At 35.9% G+C, this 24,527-nt stretch overlaps 2 protein-coding genes across 5 annotated transcripts in view; one reads left to right on the top strand and one right to left on the bottom strand.

Moving 5' to 3' along the window:
- Positions 1–1,023, top strand: part of DNAH7 (dynein axonemal heavy chain 7) — a 256,542-nt gene extending 255,519 nt beyond the window's left edge. The window contains exon 65 of the mRNA XM_066345867.1: positions 689–1,023. Coding sequence (XP_066201964.1) covers positions 689–895 — 207 coding nt within the window. The 3' untranslated portion in view covers positions 896–1,023. The remainder of the gene's footprint in view (positions 1–688) is intronic.
- Positions 1,024–1,125: 102 nt separating this feature from the next.
- Positions 1,126–24,527, bottom strand: part of SLC39A10 (solute carrier family 39 member 10) — a 191,813-nt gene continuing 168,411 nt past the window's right edge. For all 4 annotated transcript variants that reach the window (XM_066345181.1, XM_066345182.1, XM_066345183.1 and 1 more), the window contains 5 exons: positions 20,498–20,618; positions 18,577–18,945; positions 17,314–17,394; positions 10,261–10,451; positions 1,126–3,853 (listed from right to left, as the gene is read on the bottom strand). In XM_066345181.1, the coding sequence (XP_066201278.1) occupies positions 3,695–3,853; positions 10,261–10,451; positions 17,314–17,394; positions 18,577–18,945; positions 20,498–20,618 (921 nt within the window). In that variant the 3' untranslated portion in view covers positions 1,126–3,694. The remainder of the gene's footprint in view (positions 3,854–10,260; positions 10,452–17,313; positions 17,395–18,576; positions 18,946–20,497; positions 20,619–24,527) is intronic.

Genomic DNA, 24,527 nt, shown 5'->3' with positions numbered 1-24,527 from the left:
CTGAGAAGCCTAAGAGGACTTGGACCTCAAAGGATTTTTGCTGTTATTATGACAGAAAAATGAATTCAACTAAATTCTGAAACAAAACATTATTTCATCTTTATGATCATAGTTTGTTCTTTACTTATAGTCGAGATCAAATTGCCCCGAAATCCTGTTTTTGAGATTGGTTAGGTTCAGCGATGTTAACTGTTCTAGGAACTTGGCTGACTCTAAAAATACTGTGGGGACATTGTACATGCATGAAATACCAATAGTGACTTTAAATGTTCACCTAAAACAGGTGATCTACTTCTACCATCATGGATCAAAGTCCTTTCAGAGTACTTTAAATTGGCCTTTAATAAGGCAGTATGATTGAGTATCAATGGTGACAACACTCTCCTTTTAAAGTACATCTGGTTTTTGTTTGTAAACAGCAAGTCACCCCCACATAAATATGTGGAGAGGTGATGCATGGACAGGTAATATGCTTTTTGACAGAGTAGGTGAAAATGACGTTTTATCAGTTAGTTCCTAAACTGGTTCTGAAGATAATTGAGAGCTCTTAAAAATGTTTTGAATAATGTCAGCCCTGCTGACAAAATTAAAAACTGTGTAGGCCATGGAAATTTGCAGACATAACTAACTTGAACAATACCGTCATGTATGTTCAAATATAAAAGATGTGTTATACTCTTTCTTCCAGATGTGGCTGAAGCCCTGTAAGAGGGTAGACATCCCCGAACGACCGAGTTATACCGCTCCGTTGTATAAGACGAGCGAGCGAAGAGGAACACTGTCCACCACTGGCCACTCGACCAATTTCGTGATCGCCATGACTCTTCCCTCTGACCAACCCAAGGAGCACTGGATTGGTCGGGGCGTGGCACTGTTGTGTCAACTTAACTCATAATTAGAAGATGTCACTTCTCTGTTCCTATTTCTTGTTACAGGAGTAAAAAATATATTTTACTTTTCACACAATTTATTTAGTTTAAATCAATTTGACTAAAGTTATACTTAATTATAAATTTATTAATGTGCAGGCGCATCTTATGTTTAAAATGATTCATACTTCATTGTAAGTAAATGTCCTGAGATAAAGATTAGACTAAAGAAAATATACTGGTATATTTGCTCTTTTTGAATAACTTTATTTTGGGAGAGTTCCATAAGCATTAGGAACATACATAAAATGACACACCACTGTTGACAATGAAAAAAAAAACAGCATTTGATCATTTCCAGCTTTATAAATTTTTAAAAAAAATGATTCAGTTATAACAACAACAACAAAAAAAAGGTTGAGCTATTTTAGCAAGTATCACCTTGCAGGACCATAATCACATTTAAGCCACTGACTAATGGTTCATGGAAAAGATTCACACTGTATCTAGTTACTATAGTATTTCTAAGCATAATCACAGCTGATTGAATGCAATGTGAAATACACCAAATTTCATCTGGATGTCACACAGTGACAGCATTGTACAAGTAACAATGACTTCCAACAAACACATGTTATAGTGGACTGGTCAAGCTAAATGGAATGTTGGAGCCAAACAGAAATGTAGTGGAATTCAGATTGTCTAGTAAGACTTGAAATTAGAATGATGTGAAAACTAAATACTGGTGGAACCCTAACAAAATACTAGCAGCAACTGTTACAGCCCTCTTAAAAGGTTAAAAACATCTAGCAAATAAAGATAAATACCATTTTTGAGAAAATATAAAATTTCATATACTTCAGCATAACATATTTGCTTAAAATCAGGCATTTAAGACTGGGAGTATATTCCAGCTGTTGCTTTTCATAAAAGTTTGTAAATTAAGCAGATTTAATTAATGCTGGAATGCAGAATCCACCTTGGGTACAAAAACCCAAAAACGAACTATAAATATATCTTGGTTCAGAAAGTAAGATACTTGAGTCACTTGAATTGGCAGTACTAAATAAAATATCAGCACCTTGAGCTCAGTTGCTTGAAGGGCCAAGCAAGAGATGAGGACTGTCCTGCTTCAGTGCCCAATGCCGAAAATATTCTATGTATAAAACTCCTCCTCACTACAGGAGACCACGGAGAAAGCCAGGAATAAGTTCAAATTCAGGCGTAAATGAAGAAAACAATACCTAAGCTCCTTGCTTACAGCATAAAGAAGAAAAACACTGCGCTACTCCATTAATACTGGATGCATGTGCTGCTCTCAAAGTTTTGGTTTCTGTTTTAAAGTTACGGAATGAAAGGAAAGAAACTGGGGAAAGGAGAAGGACTAAATGAAGACATTATAATGGAATGGAAAGAGTTCGGCTCATTAATATTTGAACAGGAAGATTTTTTTAAGCAGCTGCACTGGTAGCCAAGCAGGTTAAAGCAAGCTGCCCGCAGAGTTAAAATACAGTTTACCTGCATGAATGAAGACTGTGTGGCACAGGTGTGAACAGAAGGCTACATGCATTTGAGTGTACTACAAAAATTATTAGGTCAAAATGCAGAATAAAAATGGCTTGCACTTCTCACAAATCAATCACAATTATGGTAGAAGAAGAACAGGGCACCTAAAAAAAGAGACTAGTCCCTACCAGGCACCAACAGCATATCTTGGCACAAAATGATCAAGATTTCAGCCGAGTTTTTTTAACCATATCTTCTGAGTCCCCTGGTACTGTGACAGCCGTGGTCTCAGTGGAGATCACCCTCAGACACTTTTCCACACTCCGTGTACAGATCGCAGACGCGTGCGCTAGTATTTACTGACAACCACAGCATGGTCCCAGTGCCCAACTGGTAAAGCAATCCCTCCATTTAGAACTTAAATTTCCCAGAAAACTAGTTAGTGCTGTTAAAGTAGGAAAACTGACTATTTAGACCATGTTTGGGTTCTTCACTTCTCTGAAATTTTCTAGAGGGTTACAATTAAAAAAAGAAATACACAACATTTTACCACAGACTCCAACCTTCTACCCCATCAAAAACCCCAAAACAAACGAACAAAAAATTTTAACCCCAACACCAAGTATAATATTAATACAAAGAACCATTATGAATCTTTCATTAAACTGAAACTCACACAAACATACAATCACAAATTTCAGTAGTTTAGGCTGCAAGTTTAAACACTATGCAAATATATACAAAAATAGTAACTCTAGATTCAAGAATAGGGCTTTTCCCAATGCTAAATTCACCCTCTAATGCAGCCTGAGCTTTCCTCTAGGTCCTATAATCTACTTTAAGCAGTTTCAAAGCCATCAAGTTGATCCCTATTACCATATGCATATATGTCGCTGAATTTAAAGGACACAAGTCATTTTTAGCACAAAGTCTGTCCAAAGTCCACTTAAAATATTTTTAAAGTTTAAATGATTTTTTTGGTTCAATTTCTATTTCTGCATAGCCACAGAAGTTTCTACTAATAAAGAGACTACTTTAGTGTTTTATATGATTATTTTTTTTAAAAGTCTTCATCACACCTCTACCAACTTTGTTTCATGGAGTCCCGTTTTCTCCTTTTTATATCACAAGCTTTACATTTTTTAAAGACCCCTTCACGCAGGGGGAACAGTGCTGAGCACCAGTCTGGGGGGAGGCTCAACTCTACGGAACTTGTCAGGAGTGCAAGCCACTGACTTTTCTTTGAGCAATGCGCACACAGTACAAGATGCAAAGCTGCACGGTAACACTCTCGTAATCAACAGTGATTACTGGAATGGTCAGAACTGGAAGTCAAACACAATCTTGTCTTCATAGAGGGCGATCACCAGCATGATGGCAAACCCGAACAGCAACCCCAGGTTCTGAAGAATGAACTGCCCCACCGGACAGAAGCCGTGCTCTTCATTGTCGCCGTCACCATGCAGCATTTCTGGAAGCTGGGGAAGAATAAAGTCCAGACATTTTACAAACCATTCTGTATAAAATTCTACTCAAATATATATTTTTTACATTTTCCTATTTAAGAACACTAATGACTAAAGCATAGCTACTGATAAAGTAATTATTTTATTGAACATAATGCTAACCATAACATATTTTAGTCAAATTGCTGAGAAAAAAAAAAATTTTTAAATGGCCTCCTAGCTCCTCCTTTTAAAACTTTTTTTAAAATTAATTAATTTATTTATTTTTTACAGTGACAGAGAGAGAGACAGATAGGGACAGACAGACAGGACCCAAGAGAGATGAGAAGCATCAATCATCAGTTTTTCATTGCGACACCTTAGTTGTTCATTGATTGCTTTCTCATATGTGCCTTGACCGTGGGCCTTCAGCAGACCGAGTAACCCCTTGCTTGAGGCGAGCCTTGCTCAAACCAGATGAGCCCGCGCTCAAGCTGGCGACCTCGGGTCTCGAACCTGTCTTGAACCTGGGTCCACTGCATCCCAGTCGGATGCTCTATCCACTGCGCTGCCACCTGGTCAGGCGGAAAAAAATGTATGCTCTGGCTAATACTAAGTAAATACTAAATCTATTCCCTCCTCACTCTAACAAACGCACATACTATTGTGTTAGTCATTTTTAAAAGTTACTGCCACTGACCTTATCAATTCTGACATTTATTGTACACTAAAGTATCAGATAACTAAATTATTGCTAATAAAACTGAAAAAAGAACACATTAGTCCCACATTCACTTATGCAACTTAAACTCACCGAGAAAGTAAGGTTCCTTTGGGAGATATCTGATTAAAAGCTGTATCATTTCTTTACCTTTTTCCTTTAACATTCTCGTTTCCAGCTGTACATGACAGCAAGTATAGACATCCTACACATTGCAAATTGGCATCCCTATGCCTTTAAGTACCATTGTTTCCCTTCCAATAACAGACACAGAAAATAGCATAGCAAAGATATCCAGCATAACTACTACCAAGTTTTGCACACTGTCTTAACAGTGTACTCAATTTTAAATATCTGTAAGTTTCCAATATCTTTAAAGATATAGTGCGTTAAAAAGTTTATAGTTCAACTACTAAAGCATTAAGTAAATACTATTATTACATTTAAGAATAATTCATAGTTCAAATTATAAAACTTAAATCTCTAGTTTAAGTAAATTAGCTGTAGTGAAGAAAATACTGGTGCATTAAAATATAAATACTTTCTACGCAAACCTCATTACAATTGGGAAGGAATTGATACTTCTAATTTTCACTTTCACTCTTGTTTGTTGTTTTTTAAGTCTGCAATGAATATCTATAAAAAGATGACACAGATGTAGTACTCTTTCAGTCACTAAGCTTTACTCCAAACAATATCTTGGTGTTTTGAGGTTTAGGGAGCAGAAATGTAGTGTTAAGTACATAATACCTGCCTGAGAACACTACTATTTATTAAATAAAAAGTACAAAACACAATTACCATGCTCTGCCAGTGCTATAATATATTAACAATCTCTACAGGGTCTTATTTAAAAACTACTTCATGCTGGTCATCTATTCTGTTTATAAGTCTATGGCAGTAGTCTGTAATAGCTAATGGAGGCTATTCTTGTCCAACAGGGTTAACCAGTTGTGACAGAAAGCACTACAGATGGTACAGCTGAAGAATTGTGACAGAGACTAGATCATCCACTGTGCCTAACTACTTATTTCTAACCCTTTACAGAAAGTTTGCCAACCCTTGGATTAAGACTAAAACTGGTAACTTCCTACCTATGATTCTACTAACATGACTATTATATCTCCCTATTTCCCCCCAAGCTTTTATTGTTAGAAAAACTTTCTATTCTGATGTTCCTTAACAGGATGTTTCACAAAAATATTCCCTCTAGATATGTGAACATACCAGCTAGAACAGGGACTATGCCTTCCCCACAGGGACTATGCCTTCCCCACATTCCATTCTGTCCTGACTGCCAATACCCTGGTTCGTCATAACCACAGCTAACAGTCAGCCAGTAGATAGTGGTAGGGCCATACATGTGAAAATGGAATAGTGTGCCTGACCAGGCAGTGGCGCAGTGGATAAAGCATTGGACTGGGATGAAATCCCAGGTTGCCAGCTTGAGTGCAGGCTTATCTGGTTTGAGCAAGGCTCATCAGCTTGAGCCCAAGGTTGCTGGCTTGAGCCAGGAGTCACTCGGTCTGCTGTAGCCCCCCAGTCAAGGCACATATGAGAAAGCAGTCAATGAACAACTAAGGAGCTGCAACAAAGAATTGATGCTTCTCATCTCTCTCCCTTCCTGTCTGCTGTCCCTATCTGTCTCTCTGTCACACACACAAACAAAATGCAATAGTGCTTCCATACAAGTTAATAAATGGTTGTTATCTAAAGTCCCCTAAAACCAGATAACTCCACCTGGATATACTAAAAGTACCTCAAACTAAATTGCTGGTACTATTGCTATCTTATTAAATGATTACAAAGCATTAAAAACTTCCTCTCCACAGCCAAAGCAGTCTTTCTAAAACAAAAATGTAAGCATGCCATTGTTGCTTAGACCTTTTACTGGCTCTCCAAAATGTGTAAGATAAACTCTAATATTTTTAGCATGGCATGTTGTGTGACTATCATGATCTGGCCAACATCTACCTGAATGACTCTATGGATATAATTTTTCAACCTATTTTTTTCTACTTAACATTAGAAAATACATAATTTCAGTGTCAACAATATCTTAAAATAGACCTGGCTGGGTAACTCGGTTAAAGCATCATCCTGATACACAAAGGTTGCAGGTTCGATCCCTGGTCAGGGTACATACAAGAATCAACCAATGAATGAATAAATAAATGGAACAACAAACTGATGTTTCTCTCCTCCCCTAAAATCAATTAATAAAATTTAAAATCCTAAAATATATATGAACAGTGTATCCCCCTTTTCTTGGACATATAGGGTGTTTCCAATATAAATGTGACATTATAAATACTACTGCAAAAATATAGCTTTATTTTTGTTTGCTTGCTTGCTTGCTTTATTAGCAGTAGTCATTTTAGGTTATTTCTTCAGAATACAGGAGTAGACTCAGTGGTCAAAATATGATGCCATTTATTATTCTGCTTTCTCATATGCTCTTTCCTCTTGCTTCTAATGTACTCTTCTACATTCTTTAAGATTCAGCTTAGACTTCTTATTCCAGAAAAACTTCCCTAATTTTATTTCCCAATTCTTTAGCCAACCTCTCTCTGTAGTTCCACAGGCACGGTGTACCACTCCATTATAACATGTATCAAAAGAACCGTAAATAATGGCTATTTTTCTTCTTCATTACACTATACATCCCTTCTGTAAAGGCTTTCTCATCTGGTCTACATCTTTAACTTTCTAGTATAAGACTTAGCCCATTCATTTTTATTCAACTAATTGTGAACTACATCTCCAACAGTAAGTAAAATACAACAAAAAATGCCTGCACTTCCAAAACTGACAACCTAGTGAGACACAAAATTAACTCAGTAAATAAGCAAAATGTTTAGCATTATTAATAGATTGAGATGCAATCACAATGAAGAAAAAAGGAAGCAGGGATAGAGAATGTGAACTGTTGTGCTAGAGTCTGCGATTTTATATAGGGCGCTTCACAAGATGGGAGGGAGCTAGCCAGGAGAATGTCTGCAGACAGAACATCCCACAGGGAGTGAGCAGCAGAGGCAGAGTGTGCTTCCTGGGCAGAGGGGAGGAGACTGGGTACAATGAGGAAAGCTGAAGGCAGGAGGGGAATGGAAATGCTCAAGGAGGTTGGAAAACCTTTAAGGTCAAAACAAGCCCTTTGGTGATTTTACTCTGAATAGGGTGGAAAAGCACTTAAGGGTTTGAAGCACACATGCCACGTGGTTTAATTGTCAAAGGATCACTAAAAAAGATCACTCTCTAGCTGCTGTGTTGATACAGAGTATGACGGAAGGGATGAGGACAAAAGCAGGGAGAGGACAAAAGCAGGGAGAATGGCCAAAAAGCGAAGATGGTGGACTGAATGAGAGGGAGGGGAACAGAGATGATCAGGAAATTGAGCCCTCAGGAGTTAGTGACAAACCAGATGTGGGGAGAAGAGAGAGAGTGGGATCGAAGAATGACACTTGGGGTTTTGATCTAAGCAACTAGAAATCTTACAGGAGAATTTTATAGGAGGTGCTAGGGCAAGGAGTGGGGTTGGCAAGTACTAAAAGCCGGGTTCTAAAGACACTGAATCTCTGATGCCTTTTAGACATTCAGGTTGCAGGTGGGTAGACGAATCTGTAGGTAATGAGAAGGCCTGGGCTAAATATGTGAACAGAACTTAACGGGGAGGTTGTCTTGAAGGTTTCAGTATCCTATTCTCCATGAAGTATGGAGCAAGGTTATCAGCTGACCATGGGAACAGGAAATGAGATGTCAGAGGTCTAAGAGGAGATGAGGACAGTAGGTAAAGCATGATTGTCTAACCACAATGCTGTGCAACTGGAACCAATATAAAATAACATTGAAAGTAAACTGTAACTGAAAAATAAAAAATACAGTTATAAAAAAAAGGAGAGAAATGGCTACCTCTCCTTTATGTATATAAAGAACATACATAATATTTTTTTGTTCATATTTGCTAAACTTTCTATACTAGGCACTAATTCTGTGATTAAAAGTTTAGGATACATGCTTTTGAAATGAGACTAGCCGATAGATTCTACCAGGAAGAAAACTGAACATAAATCTAGTTGAAAACAAAAGGTAACTAAATTGATAGTTCTGCAAATACACTGCCCAACTTATTTAGTCAAGTAAAATGAAAATAAATCTCATTGTGTTGGATTTTACTTTCTTTAAAAAACATTTTTTAAAGCTTTACATGTGGGTGGTATGCACTATTATACTAGTTTCAGGTATATAATATAGTGATTTGAGCCTGACCAGTGGTGGCACAATAGATATAGAGCATTGACCTGGGATGTTGAGGTCCCAGGTTTGAAACCCTGAGGTCACCAGCTTGAGTGCAGGCTCACCAGCTTAAGCTCAGGGTTGCTGGCTTGAGCATGGAATCATTGACACAACCCCATGGTTACTGGCTTGAGCCCAAAGGTCACCGGCTTGAGCAAGGGGTCACTGGCTCAACCTGAGCCCCCCCCCCATTAAGACACATATGAGAAACAATCAATGAACAACTATAGTAACGCAACTATGAGTTGATGCTTCTCATCTCTCTTCTTTCCTGCCTGCCTCTCTTTATCACTCTCACAAAAGAAAAAATATATATATATACACACACACCCAAACACACATACATATACACATATAGTGAACTGACATTTTTAAACTGTACACTATGATTATCCCCCCAATTCTAGTGCCCATCTGTCACCGTGCACACTTCACACAGTATTACTGACTGTACTCCCTTCCCCTTCCCCACTCCTCTCCCCAGGCCCTCCCTTTGGTAACCATCCCTTAGGTCTCTGTTTCTGGGAGTCTGTCTTTTCTGTTTGTTTGTTTGTTTGATTTGTTCATTTGTTTGTTTGTTTTAGATTCTACATATAAGTGAGAGCATATGGTAGATTTATTAACTTTAAAGTTAGAAATAGGGGAAATTACATAAATTCCTTGGAATATAATTTTCTACTGAAGACTGGCTTACCTAGAAGGTATAGTATTTCTTTCTTGTTTGCCATAATGCAAGCTTAAAGAATTATTTTCTTAACAATAAAACACTTCCACAATCAATTTTACAAAACCTTCAAAGTAGTATAACAATCCTGAACAATCTGTATTCTTTGAACAGTAACATCATTTGGTCAAAAATCTTTAGCATCTCAACTGGTTTTCAAAGAGATCCTCCTATTTAAATATCATTCCCTAAGATTATTTAGGATATCATATATCACATGTTTTTGAAATGATATATATATATATCTGTATCATTAGATATATCATATATATGTGCGTGTATATATATACATATATATAAGTGTGTGTGTGTGTGTGTATGTATATATATATATATATATATATATATATTTTTTTTTTTTTTTTTTTTTTTTTAAGTGAGAGGGTGGGAAATAGTGAGACAGACTCCCACATGCACCTTGACTGGGATCCACCTGGCAACCCCCATCTTGGGCTGATGCTCGAATCAACCAAGGTATCCTCAGCACCTGGGGCTGACACTCTAAGCAAGCCACTGGCTGTGGGAGGAAAGGAGGGAGAAAGAGGGAGGGGGAGAGGAAAGAAGCAGATGTTTGCTTCTCTTGTGTGCCCTGACTGAGGATCAAACCAGGACATCGCACCAAGCCAACACTATATTCACTGAGCCAACTGGACAAAGCTATATTTACAGATAATATAACAACACAAATATAAAACACCTTACCATATCCACCAAGGCTACATAGAGGAACATGCCAGCAGTGACTGCGAAGATCCAGAGCGTGATGTTGTTGGCGTACTGACCGACAGCGGTGCCGATAAGCATGCCGATGTAAGCCATCATGGCAGAGAGGAGGTTGTACACAATCGCCTGCTTTACAGTCATGCCCGCTTTAAGGAGAACTGCAAAATCACCTGCAGTTAAGACATATAATGTGAGCGTTTTAAAATCATCACAAGACTTTATACACAAATTTAGGAAAACACTAGTGCAAAACAAAAGAATAATGTAAGAAGATAAACTTTAAGAACTGAAAGCTTAATATGAAAATTTATTTTTTACTTATGAAATTAAACCTTTATATATACAAAAACTTGGGTGAATCTCAAAGGCTCATATGATGCTGAAAGACAGTGTGATAGGTTATATATGATTCCACTTATATGACAGCCTGGAAAAGAGAAATCTATAGTAACAGAGAACATTCACTGGTCGCCAGGGAGCAGGGGTGAGAAAGGGGTGTGACTATCAATGCAGTGCATGAGGGGTTTGTTAAGATGAAATTCCTCTGCATCTTGATGATGGTGGTGGTTACAAATATCTGTATAATACATGTTAAAATTCAAAAACCTACATCAAAAAGCAAGGTCAATTTTACTATATAACATGAAATATAAACATTTAAAAAAAAATCAAGAAAAATATAATTGATTTTTATGTGAGCAATAAAGCTCTACGCTCTGATTTCTGCTCTTTTTTCAAAGAGAAATGGCCTACATAAGAACAGAGGTAACAGACTCTTTGAGTATATTATATTGTATGCTGTTTATGTTTATGGATTTTCCCTCAGAAAAACATTAAGTCTTAATTCTGAAAATGCTAAATATGTAAAAAGCAAAAAAGAGAATTTTCCCACTCATCTGTTTAAAGGTGGAACACTAGGAAAAAAAGATTACATATTGCTTAGTGCAGTGATTTTTCAACTGATGTGTGCAAAATTATACCTATCTTTTTCTCAGATTGGCAAAAAATGTATTTCTTGGTGTGCCACAGAACTTTAGTAATTAGTTTAAGTGTGCCATGAAATGAAAGAGGATGAAAACCATTGGCTTAAGAGATGTTATCAGAAGGGCAAATGCTTTAAGAAATTATAATCCTGGATCTAAAGGCTCAAAATGAAAAGTTTTACTATTATAACAAACTTTTTTTTTAGTTACTAAATATACAAACATTCATTTAATTATTGAATATTTAGTATCTAAGTTACCATGCAGAATTCTGGGGCTAGTTTCTTTCAAAGAGGGATCTTACATGACTAAAAGTACATGGTCTGTCAATGAAGTTAGCAAAGAACTTAGGGCAAGGCATTATTTTTCCATGTTCCAAGAAACGGCTACAAACTACATACTACAACCTTATTTGGGAAATTTATAATAACACATTTAAAGAGATTATCTACCAATGGCTTCAAAATTGCCATCCCCAGTTTCCATATAATATTATCTCCTCACATCTTTTCTCCTCTGATACTAAATACTTAATTCTCCTGGGTGAGACTTGGATTCAATACCAGCTTTAATCTCCTCTGTCCCCTCAAGTTTTAATTTCCTCTGGCCTGTCTTTCTCAGCTTTCTTTAAAGAAAGAGCTCCTTAAATTCTTCCTCTGCAAATTCCCTGGCTATATTTTCAAAAATTCACCAACTAACTATGCTAAATGGGGTATTTTCACTTAGCAGGGTGTTAGATAATAAAAATGAGACTACAGAAGCATCTTTTAGGTTATCAAGTACAATGTTTCCTTCTATAATTTCAAAATAGGGTTTTAAAAGGGGTGTTATTTAATGCTCAATGAAAAAAAAAGTATCATGGGTATAAACTATGTCAAATTGGATGCCTTTCCTGATATTACTGGATAGCAAGATGATTTACTTCATCCCTGAATGACAACCAAACAGCATGAATTAACCAATATTCAAAATGAATTAATTTTAGTTAATACTTCTTAGTGGAATCTTTTGGGTTCTTTATATAGTATCATGTCATCTGCAAATAAAGCCAGTTTTACTTCTTCCTTTCCAATTTGCATGGCTTTTATTTCTTCTTGTCTGACTGCTGTGGCTAGGACTTCCAGTACTATGTTCAATAAGAATAGTGAAAGTGGGCATCCCTGTCTTGTTCCTGATCTTAAGGGAAATAAATGCTTTCAGTTTTTCCCAGTTGAGTATTATGTTGGCTGTGAGTTTGTCATATATGGCCTTTATTATGTGGAAGTATGTTCCCTGTATTCTTACTTTACTGAGAGTTTTATAATGAATGGGTGCTGGACTTTATCAAATGCTTTTTCTGCAAATACTGATAAGATCATTGATTTTTATCTCTCATTTAGTTTACAGTGCATCGTTTTAATTGATTTGCAGCTATTGAACCAAACTAGCATACCAGGAATAAATCCCACTTAATTATGGTGTATGATCTTTTCAATGTAGTTAATACGTTCTTAAATTAAGATATAAATGTACAATTCCTTTTTTGTTTTTTTTTTTGGATAGAGTTGTATGAGTTTTGACAAAAGCACATACCATGTAACCAGAACCACCATCAAACTCTAGAACTATACTGCTCACAAAATTAGGGGTATTTTATCGCTTCATATTCATTTTAAAATATCCCCTAATTTTTATAAGCAGTGTATTTCATCACACCCCCTAAAACATTTCCTCAGCTCCTGACTCCTGGACAACCAGTGATCTGCTTTCTGTTCCTGCAGTTGGTCTCTTGCAGAACACCTTATATAAATAACATAGTACAGAGTCTTCTGAGTCTAGAGTTCTTCACTTACAATGTGTGCATGGTTCATCCATGTTCCAGTTTATATCAGAAAGCCACTGCTTTTTACTGTTAAGTAATATTTCATAGACGAATCAGTTTATATACCCACTCATCAGCTAAAGGACATTTAGGATGTTTCAAAGTTCTAGCAATTATGAAGAAGCCACTGTACACAATCATAAGCAGGTTTTTGTGTTAACATAAGTTTTAACTTCTCTTGTGCAGATACAGGATTTCCAGGTCATTTAATAAGCGTACTTCTAACGTTATAAAGAACTACACTCTCACTAACGATTTACAAGAGTTCTTCTGGCTGTACCAAATCCTTTCCAGACCATGATATATCCAGCACCCGAAATCTCATGTGTCTATCTGTTAGCTATATAACTTCGTTACTGAAATGCCTGTTCAAGTCTTCTCCCCATTTTTTTGTTGAGTTGTTTTCTTATTATTGAGAGGTCTTTAAATATCAAAAAAAAATCTTTTATCAGATATATTTTCCAAATATTTTTTCCCAGTCTGTGGCTTGTATTTTCATTTTAAGTGTCTTTTGTATATACAGGTTTTAATTTTTATGAAGTCTATCTTATTACTTTTTCTCTTAATGGATCATTCTTTGGGTATAGTATCTAAGAACAATAACCCAATTCAAGAAATACAAAAATTTCCTTATAAAATTCTGATATTTAAAATTGTTTTCATTTATATCAATGGTGAATTTTAAATTAATTTTTGTCTATGGCGCAAGTTTTGTTTTTTATAATTTTTTTTTGCAAGCAGATAGCTAATTATTGCAGCAACAGCTGATGAAAAATTATCATTTCTACATGGAATTTCCTTTGCACTTTTGTTGAAAATAGGCTGCCGTATGTGTGAGGACCTGATTTGTGTGTCTGTTCTTTCACCAATATAAACTGTTCTGATTGCTGTGGCTTTACAATAAATCTTAAAAATTTTGTTGTCCTTTTCAAAATTATTCTGGCTACTTAAGTTCCTTAGCCTTTCCACATAAAACTTTGAAAAAGCTTGTATTTCTCCAAAAAAAAGCCTGCTGGGATTTTGAATGGAAAAACACTGAATTTATAGAAAGAAATAGCATTTTAAAAAATACTGAGTCTTCTGGTCCATAAACCTATTTTATTTCTTCACTTAAGTCTCTTGATTTCTTCTGTTGATGGTTTATAGTTTTTAGCATACAGATTCTATGTATAGTTTGTTAAATTTAACCCAAGTATTTCATGCTTTTAGTTAACTATAAGTAGTACTTTAAAAATTCTAACTTCCAATTGTTCTTTTTAAGTATACAGCAGTATAATTTATATAGTCTTATATCAAGAAAATTATTTTATTTAAAATCTTTGTCTTAGTCTGCAGTTTTCTCCTTTTCTCCACCTCGTTTTCTCAGTAAGAATCTTTAAAAAAATTTTTGAAAAATAAATTAAAAAAATACCCAGTTGGGACTTACCCTGAATGAGCAAAGCTATTCATCTTTTGCTTAAACAATATTCTTTCCTTACTGTTGACAAAGAATACATCACAACAAACAAGCTGTGCCTTCCTTATGGTTCTGTTAACACCCGATAACAACAAATACTGAGAATTTTCCAAACACGCCTATATTTTAAGGTTCTCTATTTTTGCCTTAAATAATGCATGTATGTAACAAAGGTATAAATCTATACACTGACTGTTCCATTTTCCCTGGACAATTTAGCACATCATGGAAAAATACTTCTAAATTTCTATTTAACCTTGACTATACATGGAAAAAAAGGAGGGGAAAAGATAGCATTATAGCTTCTCTGAGCTGAGAGCATGCTATATTTATTTACCAAAATATTATGTCCTTGAAGGTGAAACACACTAATCAATGTCAAGAGAGTCTGGATTATCTAACTCTTTGGATAATTCCCAACCTCATTTCCCCTTTAGAGGTTTTTACATAGGTTTGTTATAAAATATTTTCTAATGTTTATACAGCTATTGAAAGGATCAAAAAAAAGTGAAGAGATACAACAGATAATATTGTGACGTACTGAAATTTAGCTACACAGGTTTTACAAAAACAGAAGAGTGGCAATAATTCAAGCAATTTCATTCATTATCACACTGCAGAGCAAACATGAAATGAGATACAGAGATTTTCTATTTCCTCAGATGGTTTCCATTTCTGCTCACCTCTTAGAGCAAACCTCCTGAGCTGTATATTGTTCTAAGGTTTAAAAGTACACGTTTTTCATCATATCACATTCCTAAACACAAACGAAGCCCCCATCTGGAACACCATTAGAGAAACAGAAATCTGCTTAGAAGAGGAAGACCAAAAATTGTATTACTGGTAAGGGTCAGTCTCCAATGCATGGCACTGTTAATTTAAATAAATGTTTTTCCCCTTAAGGTATGACAGTAGTATAGATCTCTTAGAATAGTTTTAAGAACTTATTATCAGATATTTAACTAGGGAAAAACAGGTTTTGAATAAATAAATTACACTGGAATGTGATATATTATGCTATACTGCCAACATCTTACCCAATTAAGTCCAGAGAAGACTTTCCCCATGTACCTGCAATCCTTCTATCTCAGCCCCTAGGGAACTGTTTTTCACCTTGACGTAAGTCTTGAGGAAGAAGCTTCTATGCCCCTCTCTATTCTGCTTCTTGCCAAGTAAGTTCAAAAAATTAAATTAGTGTAGATATCCAAGTGTCCTGTTACTGGGGCTTGAAAGTAAAAATGAGGCTTCTACCATTTTTTTTACTTCTCTTAGTTATGATCAGCAGACCACCTCCTACCTTTTTGAAGGACACAGGGCCAAAGCCTTTTCTGTCACCTCAGGAGGAGGAAGAGGGTAGATTTTTCTTTCAATTGATTTGAAAGAGAGAGGAACAGAGTGAGAGAAACACTGGGAGCCTAGACAGGGGCAATTTATGTCAACTTAGCCCTAGGCATTGGGGGAAAATGCACATTTTCATAAGGTCTCACTCCTTTCCTTCTGACAAAGTTTAGTTATACATAGTATAGACTGATGTTTCCTCTCACAGTGATAGTAATATCTGAACCCCTGGTTTGTGGGGTGCAAGGGGTAGAGATTTGGGGTCTTCATGTACATTAGGAGTCCTGGCCAGAGCAGAGCTCTCCACTCCAGCTTTTCCTTGGGCTCCACACTAAGTCTCTTGGGCTTACTAGCCATTAACAAATGCGCTCAATTTGTTTTACATGTAGCTGTCATTCTTTGTGTGTCACTCCTAAAACCAGAAAACACAGACAGAAGATTGTGTGCCTACGTGGATCTTTGGGGGTGAGGGCAATTCAGTAAAACCACACTGAACCGTGATGTAGCAGGTGGAGAGGAGGGGAAGCTGGATGTTTCTCTAGCATAAATGCTGTCAAGTGATGTTTCACAGCCAGTTAAATTTACGAAAAATATTAAATTAGAGCAAATTCCTTGGATACTCAAAAGAAAGTTAGTTTTTTCCTTTCAAATTAATGTCATCTCCACATCTCAGACATTTTCTGTATGAATCCATGTTCACATCTTTTATTTGTTTTACAATTCATAAAAGAAAACCAAAACATCTGAAGAGAAACTAAAGTCATTGGTAGAGCAAAAAATACCAATTAAAACAACAAAATGCCTCATTTTACACATATTAAATTGGCAAAATTTAGGAAGTTACTGTCAAGTGCTTACAGGGATGCAGAAACTCTCAGGTGTTGCTGACTAGAGATTATACTAGTGTGGCCATCTGGATAGTGATGTGGCACTTAGGTGTGCAATTCTCTTCCTGGAGACATACCCACAAGACGGTTTCATAAGGCTCTATAAGCAGCAAGTCAACAGATGTTCAACACACCATCATCTGTGGTGGCAAGAAATTAAAGGCCATGTAGTGTGTCTAACAGTAGGTGCTAAATTAAATATGTAAAATGTGGTAAATGCACCACTTCTGAGTACTGGGTAGAAACTACACATGAAATTTCTCATGGTAACCTAGATAGAATTTAAAAATAATGATTAGGTTACAAAAAAAAGTGGGATATAACTATTGTTTACATAAATTAAAAATACATAATATAAAACAAGACTTTATATAGTAAGAGAATAATAACATTCTACTTGCCATCCGCCACTTTTTATGCATTAACCCCTCTAAAATTTGGATGCATTTATAATGGAAGAAGTCTTAGATTAGGTGAAATGTGGTAAACTTTTAAAGGTTACATTACCTAGTTCATGTGGCAGCTCATGACAGAAGACAGCTATGGACGTGCTGATCCCTCCCGTCAGTCCGGCACTGAAAGCGGCTCCTGAGGTGGGTGGAGGGGAATAAGTGACGTTTACTGATCTTCTGTTTTTCCATTTTCATTAATGACAAGTGCAGTCTGTTTTGCTTATCTAAATTAATTCCGCAATATGAGTGACTCACTTATCTTACAAACTATAGTTTTTGAACATATAGCGAGATTCACTAGATGCTGACAACCAGAAAAAGAACCACCCAGAGAAAGAAATATTCCCTACTGAGTTATACTGAGTTGTACTCTTGAAACCTGTATGGTTTGGCAAACCATGTTAACCCAATAAATTAAAACAAAACAAAAACCCTCTATTTGTGTTGTCTTTTAACTCAATAGCTAGGAAATAGCAATGCTTTTCAGTATTTCAATTTCTGAATGGTAGTTTGAGGTTCAATTTTACTCGTATAAGTTCATTTATAGATAGGTGAATGGCTGATATCCTTATCCAAATGTTTCTGGGTCTAGAGCACAAAATAGTACAAAGAATTATTTGTCTGGTGGTCCTGAAGACTGAGATTAGAGGTACAAATGCATCTGCTTCGACTAGCAAAATTCTTTAACACTGACAGCCACTGTGGATTCAAAAATATGGTCTCTCCTTTATGAAAGAAATCAAAGCCTACTTCTGAGTAATTACTTAATAGAGTCTGGATCTCAAAGAAATTATATGTTAATCACATTGAATGCCCTCCCAAACTGGCAATCTCAGTTTACACTACCAAGATGCCAATATAATATATTTTAATCTGGTACAATAAATTTTTTAACATTAGAAAATTTTTCTTTAGCTTCTTAGACATAAAAGAATTACTAAACCAAAATTGAAATTAATTTGTTCTTACTGGGAGATGTGTAGATGATGTATTTGAATATTTAATGCTAAGGTAGCTTTTTGAAATATGGTGACAATGTCCTGATTAAAGTATATTACAGACATTTGATAACTTGTTCAAAGAAAAACTCACTGAAATTATACCTTTATGTCCCCAAGTAAAAATCAAAATATAGCTTTAAAAAAAAGCTTTTAAATATAGCTTTTAGAAAAAACAAATGAAAGGAGTAATATATAATAGTATATTTGTTCAACTCCAGATTTTAATCTTATATTTATATTTCATAGATTAGTACTCAAATAGTGGAAGATGGTCTTAAAGAACAACAGATTAGAACCCGAGTTTCCAGTAAACTTACCAATGGCTAACCCGTCGCTGAAGTTGTGGATGCCGTCCCCCATGATTACCATCCAAGCTATGTTGGCTATTCCTGTTTCTTTCAGATCCGACCCAGAATGACAGGGGCCGTGGGAGTGATGAGAATGCTTGTGGTGCCACTGGTGACTGTGCTTCCTCAGCACAGCTTTCCTCTCGTCGTGGTGGTTATGTGTAGCAGCATGGACTTCGTGCTCATCGATGGTGTGGAATCCATCTCTGTGAGAATGATCCATGATCTTCTCTTCTTCTACACAAAGATAATTTTTAGGAGGGGATTCTTGTTGGCCTTCTAAATCTGTCAGTTCTGTTTCATTCAGTCGATCTTCAGAAACAACCGAGTCATCAGTTCCTATATTTATAATAGCAAAGGATATGCTTTGTCAACAAGTAAATGAATGCACATTTGCTAACATGAACCCAGGGAGAATCGCATTGCAATGAACATTTCTTAAGTAAATGTCTTTTGAAATTCACTAAATAAGTAAAGTATATAAAAACAAAATAAATAGATAAATAAATATGCATAGGCACGCATTCAAAACAAACTGTGGTTTTGAGAGTCCAAAAGCTGCAGCAGGAGATGACGGGAACTGAAAGCAATAGCGGCCCAGTGAGGAGAAACCCGGAAAGGTGGAAGATGCTGCAGTTTAAGGAGTGCATCATGGCCAGCTGATGGTAATCAGAGGGTGAAAGCTCCTGCAGCATTTACAGGTAACAAAATGAATCCCTAGCTTCTCAGAGAAAGAACAAACCTTCAAGTTTACCCACTGTAATCTTCTCTTACCACATAAGAAAACAAAGACAAAATTTAAATAACTTGCATCTTTAAATGCTCCACCTGTATGACGATGCTACTCAGATCATTACTAGAATGAAGTTCAGAAACTAATATAAATGATAGATAAATGACATATAAACTCATAAATGACAGGGTTTCTTTTAAATTAAGGCTTCTTACCTAGTTTTCAAAAGTTATTTATTATGTAACAAAAATGCTAATACTTCCCAAATTGTATAGTGGAGCAAAGTCTATAGTTAGGGTCTAAGCTGCCTCTTTTCTGCAGAAAATCATTGGTACACTCAGGGGAAACACAAGTTCAAACAGAAAGGGGTTGAATATTAGGTTAAAAAATTGTTTATGTTTCCCTGAAAGCTGTAAGCTACCTAATTACACCTATCGAGCAACAGATGATGGATGAGCAGAGATCTTACACACAGAGACCGTTCTCACTGTAGCGCAAAGGCTGACTCCTTTTTTCCACCTGGAACCAATCACTTGTGCAGGACACAAAGATCTGGCATTGCCAAGAAATAAAGTTTAGCCTGACCAGGCGGTGGCGCAGTGGATATAGAGCGTCAGACTGGGATGCAGAAGACCCAGGTTCGAAACCCCAAGGTCCTGGCTCGAGCAAGGGGTTGTTTGGTCTGCTGTAGCCCCACGGTCAAGGCACATATGAGAAAGCAATCAATGAACAACTAAGGTGCTGCAACAAAAAACTGATGATTGATGCTTCTCATCTCTCTCCGTTTCTGTCTGTCTGTCCCTATCTAAATTTCTGACTCTCTCTCTCTCTGTCCCTATAAAAAAAAAAAGAAATAAAGTTTACACTAATCTATCTCCTACGAAGTCTTTTTGTTTGTTTGTTTTTCTGTAAAGTAAAAGTACAATGTTTTTTGCCCTGTAACATAATTAATTGGTTTCTCATTCCAGTATAAATAAGGCTAAAATGAACAAAACCAAACCAACAAGAACACTATTAAGACACATGCACATTTAAGAAAATTCAGGTTAGAAACCGAGAGAAGCCACAAAGACATGAAATTAAAAAAAAAAAAGTTTAGAAGCAGTATTTCAATTTCTATATTTTAGAAGTTTCTCTTTAGTCAAGAGTGTTGTCTACCGGCAAGGGGCTTGAGCTGGAGCCAGTCAGCATCGGCTGTGTTATTTATCTTATGATCAGAAAGCTTCCTTCCGATAGTCGATTCTTCCGTGCTCTGTTTCATAAACCATTTCTGTTTCCCCTGAAAAAAACCCTGGAATTAGTGTATCAAATATACAGCCATAATTAGCAACAATATTCACTTATTAACATATACAGGAAAAACTGGTGGTAACTTTATACATAAATTATTCAGTAAAGAAGTGAGAAAAAAATGTTAGAAGCTAATCAAGGGTCTAACTAGATGAAAATCCAACTATATTTGTATGGGGTTTTTTAAATACTCAACTAAAAGGTTCAAATTCATCTAATTCAGTTAAGAATAGGATACACAGTACCATATTATTATAAACAACCCAAATGAAATGTGTGAAATATACATATGTAATCGATCTTTATCTAACAGTGTGTGAGAAGAGGAAGTTCCGAAAACTAATGCTTACTTCTTCGAATTTTATTCTGTGATTAATGCAATCTCACATTTCCCTGCCTGTGATATAATGAAGAGTCAAATTTGAGTTAAAATACCAAATCTGCAATTAACTTCTATGAGATGTTAAACTTATTAAACATAAGACTATTCATTTGTAAAATGAAAATGATAAACATACGAAGATTAAATGAGGTGATGTATGAAAATTACCTGTCACTGATCCTAACCTTTGCAATAAAGACAAGTTTTGTTTCTCATTCAATCTGTCCTCAATTACTAATAAATTTTAATTATTTTATTTCATTGTTTAGGTTTGAATTTTCTTATCTATTACTAGTCTGCTTTCTACTGTTATCAATGTAACTCTTCCACCATGAGTTCTACCTTCTCATCCATGTTAATGTAAGAGAACAAATAATCAAATATGTCAGAACAGTGTGAAAGTAAAGGCAGTATTCTCTGGGAGGCTGCTCACTGACTGGCAGCGCTTTTTGTTGTAGTCGGTTTTGCTTATAGGCTGTGAACTATGTTTCAGATGTTTAAGTCTTCTAACTGCTATGTAAGAAGCCTGTATGGCTAGTTGAGTGAGTAACAGTCTTCAGAGATGGCCACCACCAATCCCTTCCCTTCCTGTCTGACACTCTTCTCCTCGCATTAGAAGGTAAGTCTATTCCCCTGCACCTGAATTTTGGCTGGCCTTCTGACTTGCCTTCACCAACAGAAGTGATGCTGTCCCCAAAACTGGGACTAGTCTGAAAGAGGCCTGGCACCTTTTGCTTTTGCTCAGGGAAGAAAGCCACTATGCTGTGAAGAAGCTCAGTCTGGACTTTGACAAGAGGCCATGTGGGAAAGTACCAAGATGGAGACATACAGACATGGATGAGGCATTCTTGAACTTTCAGCCGGGCCCTGCCCAGACCAGCTGAGTTTCACTGTAGTGGAGAGTGAGTCTAGAAGACACCAAGTGAAGCAAAAATAAACAAATAAATAAATAAATAATAAAAGTTAAAAAACAAAAAATGACCAGTTGAATCCTGCCTAAATTCCTGATGGAATTAAAAGAAATTATTAATTGTTGTTATAAGCCAGCAGTTCTCAACCTGTGGGTCGCGACCCCGGCGGGGGTCGAACGACCAAAACACAGGGGTCCTCACCTAAAGCTAAAATTTGTATTTCCGCGACCCACAGGTTGAGAACCGCTGTTATAAGCCATTAAGTTTTCACTTGTTCTGCTTCAGAATAATAGATAACAGAAACTGGGAAAATAGAAAATGTTCAAAGAAAAAATACGGAGTCATCCTAAAGAAAAGAAACAATTCATGAATAAAAGGGGGGGAGGGAAGAGGAAGAAGGAGGCGCCAAAAACAGTACAAAAGTCAATGAGTGGGATATTCAAAGTAAAGAAGAAAATGCAAACACCAGCTGTTACTTTAATTGATTGCTTTGGTTCTAACTGTCCACTTCCCTAAAAACTTGCCACATCATTACCCTGAAAGCTTCAGTCTTGTTGAAACCAGCCATTACCTAGTGTATTATTTAACTTCTGCTCTGAAAGCTTCCTTCCAACAGTTGACTCTTCTATCGAACAATAAAATGTCTGCTGTATTCACATATCACTACTCTCCTTTCTTCAAATATGCTATACTTTTTCATTTTAGATGACCTGTTTTCCTAGTTATCATAAAGGAGACGTACTGTTTTATCTGCCTAGATACCTTTCCTTGATATAGTTGAAGAATTCTTTATTATTAGATTTGCAATACCCCTTGTCAAATGTATTCCCTTCAGTTTTTTATTTGCCACAATTTCAGCTTTAGAAAAGGCTGCCATGTTTTTGCAATTCTGTTATCCTACATTAGTTTTCTTTACAAAAATAAATGTGTTTACTTTTTCAGATAAATTTAGATTCAAAATGAGATCATGATTAAATTACAAAAAGAAAACTTATTTATTCTGCACTAATCTGTAAATTATACAGTCTCTAATAATTTATACATATTAAATACTATCTGCAGCTTCAGTGTTATATATAACTGGAAAAATTCTAAAACCTCTTTACATATTCTGTAATATGTAACTGTTGTAAATTACGTACACACAGAGATGGACTCTAAATTCTTGTATTTCTTACATCTAATCAAATATCAAGTCTTAATTCTTTCATTTTAACACTTCTCTTAATCACCTCCTCTTCCCCATTCCGTATGCCATGACTTTAGTTGAAGCCCATGTCACCTCTCTTCTCACTGATTTGGTAGAGATCTCCTTCCCTGACTCACTTCCCTGCAGCCACTCTTATGTCGGCATCCCTCCCACCATAGTCTGCTCTTCACCCATCCACATGACCTTCCATACAACCCTTCAAAAACCAAAGGCTGTTAAAAATCCTCTTCACTTTTCTGTAAGCTGATCCTCCCCATTTCCCTTTACCATTCCTCAGATAATACTCCCCTAAGCACACCATCTCAATGTGTGCCCCTTTGGATGCAATTAAAGTTAAATATACTACTGGAAATGATATAAAAATAAAAATGAGAAGTAGGTTTTATTTCCCATAGATTTAGATAGCAACTGGAAATGACAAGGAATGAATCATGGTTTTAGTTGTTTTGTGGCTGAGCAAGAACTAGAATCACTCCCCCTGAATCCCAGTTCAGAGCTCTATTACAAACGATTCATTTTGTCTCATGGAGATATATACACAACATATACACATACAAAAATACATATACATAAAAACAGTACAAAAGTTGTATCACAAATGGACTATATATATTATGATCACAACTATTCAATGTTCTTGAGGAAAAAGTTTTTTTTTTAATATTTATAGTTAACTAACACAATGTAAGACATTTTTAATCCTTCTTTGTGAAAAGCTTCCTAAAAATGTTCTCTAGATTCACTTATTTAAGGAGTGTATACTGAAAATAATCAGCATTGGTATCATAAACATGTTAGGGAGATATATTCAAGAAAGAGCTTTAGCTACACATACAAACTAATATGAACAGGGAGGGTATATTCACGGTGAATGGTAGTAGCCCTGAACTTACCTTCTTGGGGGAACAATTCTAGATATTTATGGTATTCTCATAAACGTGACACTAAACAGACAGTTCATGACAAGCAGGGTATTCGATCAACAGTCTAAGCATCAACTCCCAAGTGTTTATGTCACTCTTGAGAGTTATCACCATTTCCTTCATTTTATTGTATTTTCTTTCTACCAAGCTCCCTGAAACTAAATAATTGTTGTCTCTATATTTCCACCAGTAGCAAAGTTTTCTGATAAAGCAAATGCTTGCTTTATCAGAAATGTTTGCCTGAAAACACTTTCATTAAAATATATGACAATAAAAGTCACTTTTACGTGAAAATATTACCTAAAAGACTAATGAAACTTGCTTCTATTTATAGTTTTAAATTTTTATAAGCATAAGTTGTCCAATAGATTTTTCCATTCTATTTAAAGTCAATTAGGTAAGATGTAACAAATTATCTGAGACTAAGACTGCTTTCTTTATCTTGACCATAAATACCAAAATAAATGTAATG

The sequence above is a fragment of the Saccopteryx leptura genome, chromosome 7 (assembly GCF_036850995.1).
Source record: "Saccopteryx leptura isolate mSacLep1 chromosome 7, mSacLep1_pri_phased_curated, whole genome shotgun sequence".
In the NCBI taxonomy this organism is placed as follows: domain Eukaryota; kingdom Metazoa; phylum Chordata; class Mammalia; order Chiroptera; family Emballonuridae; genus Saccopteryx; species Saccopteryx leptura.
The sequence above is the reverse complement of the archived record's forward strand: the minus strand, read 5'-3'. Positions and strand labels throughout refer to the sequence as shown.